The sequence below is a fragment of the Poecilia latipinna genome, unplaced genomic scaffold, assembly GCF_001443285.1.
Source record: "Poecilia latipinna isolate Pla-1442-1.1 unplaced genomic scaffold, P_latipinna-1.0 Scaffold795, whole genome shotgun sequence".
NCBI classification, from domain to species: Eukaryota; Metazoa; Chordata; class Actinopteri; order Cyprinodontiformes; family Poeciliidae; genus Poecilia; species Poecilia latipinna.
The window spans coordinates 178,777-183,255 of NW_015113411.1; the positions used below are offsets into that span (position 1 = coordinate 178,777).

The following is a 4,479-nucleotide window of genomic DNA, read 5'->3' on the forward strand; positions in this document are numbered from 1 at the left end:
GCGAACGGATCACAGACAGGCTGGGAGACAGAGGGACAGTGAACGCATCACAGAGAGGCTGGGAGACAGAGGGACAGTGAACGCATCACAGACAGGCTGGGAGACAGAGGGACAGCGAACGCATCACAGAGGGACGGCGAAGGCATCACAGAGAGGCTGGGGAGACAGAGGGACAGCGAACGCATCACAGAGAGGCTCTTTCCCGTTTTTTCATTTAGTTCTAATTTGTTCAGTCAGAACCAGAGATATGAAGTGAACCGGGTCGGTGAACCGGGTCGGTGAACCGGGTCGGCTCAGCAGAGGAAATTTCTCGTTTCTGGGATTAGAATCAAACATTTTATAGAACACCACATTGGACCCAACCAGTCCAGAACCAGAACATCTTTCCTTTATAGATTATTTTCTACTCACTTAAATTAAAATATTTTATGTTTAGTTTCTGTCAGTCAGGAGTTAAAGCTACAGATCTGCTTCTGGCCCGGGTCCAGTTCTGGTTCTGATCCGGTTGGGTCTCAGTGCTGCTTGTTGGGTCTAAGGTGGGTAAAGCCAGAAATCTCTTGACCTCTAAAAGACCTTGAGCCCTGAGTTGGCGACCTCTAGAGAGATCAACAACAAACCAGAGTCACTTCCTGTGTGACTGTCGGTTCTGATGGTCCGATCAGGACCGGTTCGGTTCTTACAGGATGGAAAACAGGATAGAGTTCTAAATGACATGAGCGGTTCTGATCAGCCGGACCTTGCGCTTGCATCCGGGTCCGGACCAGCGCCAGCGGGTAACTGGCCAGCTGCCCACAGGTGCTGGAGGTGGTGCCACAGGCCAGCAGCACAAAGACTCCCGGGTCGGCGCTGTCCGTGGCGAAGCGCTGCAGCCAGGAGTTCTTCAGGGTCTGAGGAGAAGAAACGGGTCAGACAGCAGAACTGGCGCGGCGTCCCGACCCGCGGTGCCGGTCCACTCACCTCGTAGACGGCCAGGTCGATGCCGGCGTACGGGATGATGCCCAGCATGTTGGGGACGTAGCCCTTGTAGAACGCCGCCACGCCTTCCCTCTGCAGGATGTGTTTGGCGCAGTCCAGGATCCCAGAGTACTGACCCGTCTTCCTCAGGGCCAACCGGGTCTTCAGAACCTGAGGGACAGGAAGCATCCGGCCATTTCACACTGCAGGGGAAACGCAGCTTGGAGAATTGTGGGAACGTCACACCGGACCTCCACCATCCTGGGTTGTGCAGGGCAGCAGCTGCAGGCCTCAACCCTCAGCACACACACCCTGCTTTCCTGGAACCTTCCTGGAGCTAGCCGAGGTTTACCAGGGCTTTTCCAGGAGCCTGCAAAGCGTTATGGTGGAACTTTCCAGGAACTCAATAGGTACAGTTCCAGAACTTTTTTGGAACTTACCGCTTTCTTTCCCTTAAAGTTCCAAAATGTTTCTGGTAAGTTCTGGGAAGATTTCTGGCAAGTTTAACAAATTTTAATGCTAATTTTTTATGAATTAGCATATAAGATGCTTCCTCTCAACTGTCCATCATCCTGATTGCATGCCTGCCTCGGAGCAGCCTGGCTACATAAATGGAAGGTTTCTAATCTTTCCTGGGTTTGGTGTAAATTCTCATTCAGTGAGGAACTGGATGTTGGTTTTAGAGGAGTTGAGTGTTGGCACCGGGAGGACGCCCCTCACCTCCATGGGGTAGATGCTGCTCTGGGCGATCGCCCCAGCCAGAGATCCCGACACGAACCTCTCCGTCATTCCCAGCGTCTCCTGGTTGCTCCCGATGAGCCGTTTAATCTGAGAGACAGCAGATCAGATTCACTCAGCAGGAAGGACCTGGAGCGGCTCCGTGACATTCTGACCCGGTTCTGACCCGGGTCTCACCTGCTCATAGGCCATGAACTTGATGGCGGACTCTGGACCGATTTTGATCACGTTGATGCCGTTTCCTCTCCAGAGCGAGCGCACGCCGCCCTCGCGGATCATCTGCAGGAAGCCGCTGCCGATGCGCATGCTGTTGGTTTTGGAGGCGTGGACCTGAGAGGGACGGCGCTTTGCTGCATCTTATTCATAATCAGTAACTTTGATCAATACAGTTACAAAAATGCTACTTGCATCCAATATGACTTTAAATGAACCCGACTTCCACATTTAATGCCTTGACATTGGGCCTCCGTCTCTTTAAAACCTGCTGCTCTTTCTGAAGCTCCGCCTCCAGGAAGTCATTCCAACATGGCTCCTGTATTAACCCTTTAACTGCTGAGCTCAGCAGTTCCACCAGCTGTTTGCTAACTCCTGCTGGCTAGTCTGAAGGAGCTGAGTGGGGAGGAGCTGTGTCTCGAAGGCGGGGCTAGGTCCACCCAGACGTTTTGCACAGGTGATTCGTTGCCATGGAGATTAAAGGATTTATCAAACATGAAAAAACTCCAGGTTTGTTTCTGATGAGGGATAAAACACGATGGATTTTACGATACTGGCCCTTTAACAGTTTAATGGGTTTCATTGGCACATTCTGGCTGAACCGGCCCTTTAAGAACATTCATGACCTTGAACCAAAGTGAGTTTGACCCCTGTGGTTTAGGGTGTGACGGTGTTTTACCTGCATCAGAACCTTCAGCCGGTCCAGCGGCGCCGTGCAGGTCCGGGACACAGCGCCGGCGCCTCCTCCGGCCACCAGGTGGCGCCACCACATCCCGGTCTTCTTCTCCTCCGCGGTGAACTCATCGGGGACGATGATGCTCTCGCCGACATCCAGGATCTGTGGAAGGAGGGCGCGGCGTCAGGACTGCCGGTAACCTAGCAACAGCCAACAGCGGCGCGGCGTTACCGTGGCGTTACCGTGGAGTGCTTCCAGTGCAGGATGATCTCGGGGATGTTGTCGGCCGGGTGCAGCAGGTGGTAGTCCCGCCACTCGTCCCAGTCGATGGTCATGGTGCCGTTTTTATCCATGCTGCAGGAGGAAGGACACGTCAGTACAGAACCGGGTCAGGGAGGTTCTGACATGCACGGCCGGATCGGACCAGAGCGCCATGCTGGAACTGAAACAGAAGCTGCAGGACGGCAACGAGCAAAACAAAACAAGAAGCAGCTGGAGGTCAGCCAGAGGTCAGCTGGAAGTGATACTTACTGCAGGACTGGGGTCCAGATGAACCCCGCCCTTATTCTGGGACAGACCAGAGACACACAGAACCACAGACCGGTTAGACAGAACCACAGAACCACAGACAGAACCACAGAACCACAGACAGAACCACAGAACCACAGACAGAACCACAGCCCTGTGGTTGGACCGATGCTTATGACTCCATAAACTTCATCGTTTTGCTGATGACACCATAAAACCACCAGATCATCATAACGGTGGAAATGACCTGGAACCTGCTTTAGACATGATATAATATCTGGACATTTTAAAAACTAAGTTCTATTTATCCACATAATAAAACCAGGAGTTCACATGTCGACAGTTTTATTAAAACCATAGAAATAACTTTACATAATTCTCTTCTTAATTCAGACAAGAATAATAATAATAGTAGTCAATGATTCATGTAACAAAATTTAATGAAGCTAAACTTTAAAACATTTTAATTTAATACTTTCTTAAATATAAAAATAATTAAATGTGGAAAGAATTAAAAATTCAGACATAATTTAGTTGAATTATTTCATATAATTTATTGGTTCCTCTAAGTTGGTGGGCGGGGCCAGTGCTGCTATCGGCAACCTGATTGGTTGGTCTGCAGTGACGCTGCAGTGAGGTGAACCAATCAGATGTCTGGGTTCATTCAAAGCTGCCATGATGGAAATAATTAATGTGAAAATTCAACTTTAAATTCATGTTTTACATTTATTTATTGAAGGTGTCATTTTGACTGGACCATCTGGACCATCTGGACCATCTGAACCATCTGGACCATCTGGACCATCTGAACCATCTGAACCAACTGGACCATCTGAACCAACTGGACCATCTGGACCAACTGGACCATCTGAACCATCTGAACCAACTGGACCATCTGGACCAACTGGACCATCTGGACCATCTGGACCATCTGAACCATCTGGACCAACTGGACCATCTGGACCATCTGGACCATCTGGACCATCTGAACCAACTGGACCAACTGGACCATCTGAACCAACTGGACCAACTGGACCATCTGAACCAACTGGACCAACTGGACCATCTGGACCATCTGGTCCATCTGGACCATCTGAACCATCTGGACCATCTGAACCATCTGAACCATCTGGACCATCTGGACCATCTGAACCATCTGGACCAACTGGACCATCTGAACCATCTGGACCATCTGAACCATCTGGACCATCTGGACCATCTGGACCATCTGAACCAACTGGACCATCTGAACCAACTGGACCATCTGGACCATCTGAACCATCTGAACCAACTGGACCATCTGAACCAACTGGACCATCTGGACCATCTGAACCATCTGAACCAACTGGACCATCTGAACCAACTGGACC

The 4,479-nt window shown here is 50.5% G+C and overlaps 1 protein-coding gene across 4 annotated transcripts in view; it reads right to left on the reverse strand.

The window, feature by feature from the left end:
* Positions 1-4,479, reverse strand: part of slc25a25b (solute carrier family 25 member 25b) — a 22,681-nt gene that overhangs the window by 9,027 nt on the left and 9,175 nt on the right. For 3 of the 4 annotated variants that reach the window (XM_015046860.1, XM_015046859.1, XM_015046863.1), the window contains exons 4-10: positions 3,113-3,148; positions 2,824-2,935; positions 2,585-2,743; positions 1,870-2,022; positions 1,675-1,782; positions 958-1,125; positions 737-887 (exon numbers count right to left, since the gene is read on the reverse strand). In XM_015046860.1, coding sequence (XP_014902346.1) covers positions 737-887; positions 958-1,125; positions 1,675-1,782; positions 1,870-2,022; positions 2,585-2,743; positions 2,824-2,935; positions 3,113-3,148 — 887 coding nt within the window. The remainder of the gene's footprint in view (positions 1-736; positions 888-957; positions 1,126-1,674; positions 1,783-1,869; positions 2,023-2,584; positions 2,744-2,823; positions 2,936-3,112; positions 3,149-4,479) is intronic. The other variant, XM_015046862.1, reaches the window with a different exon arrangement.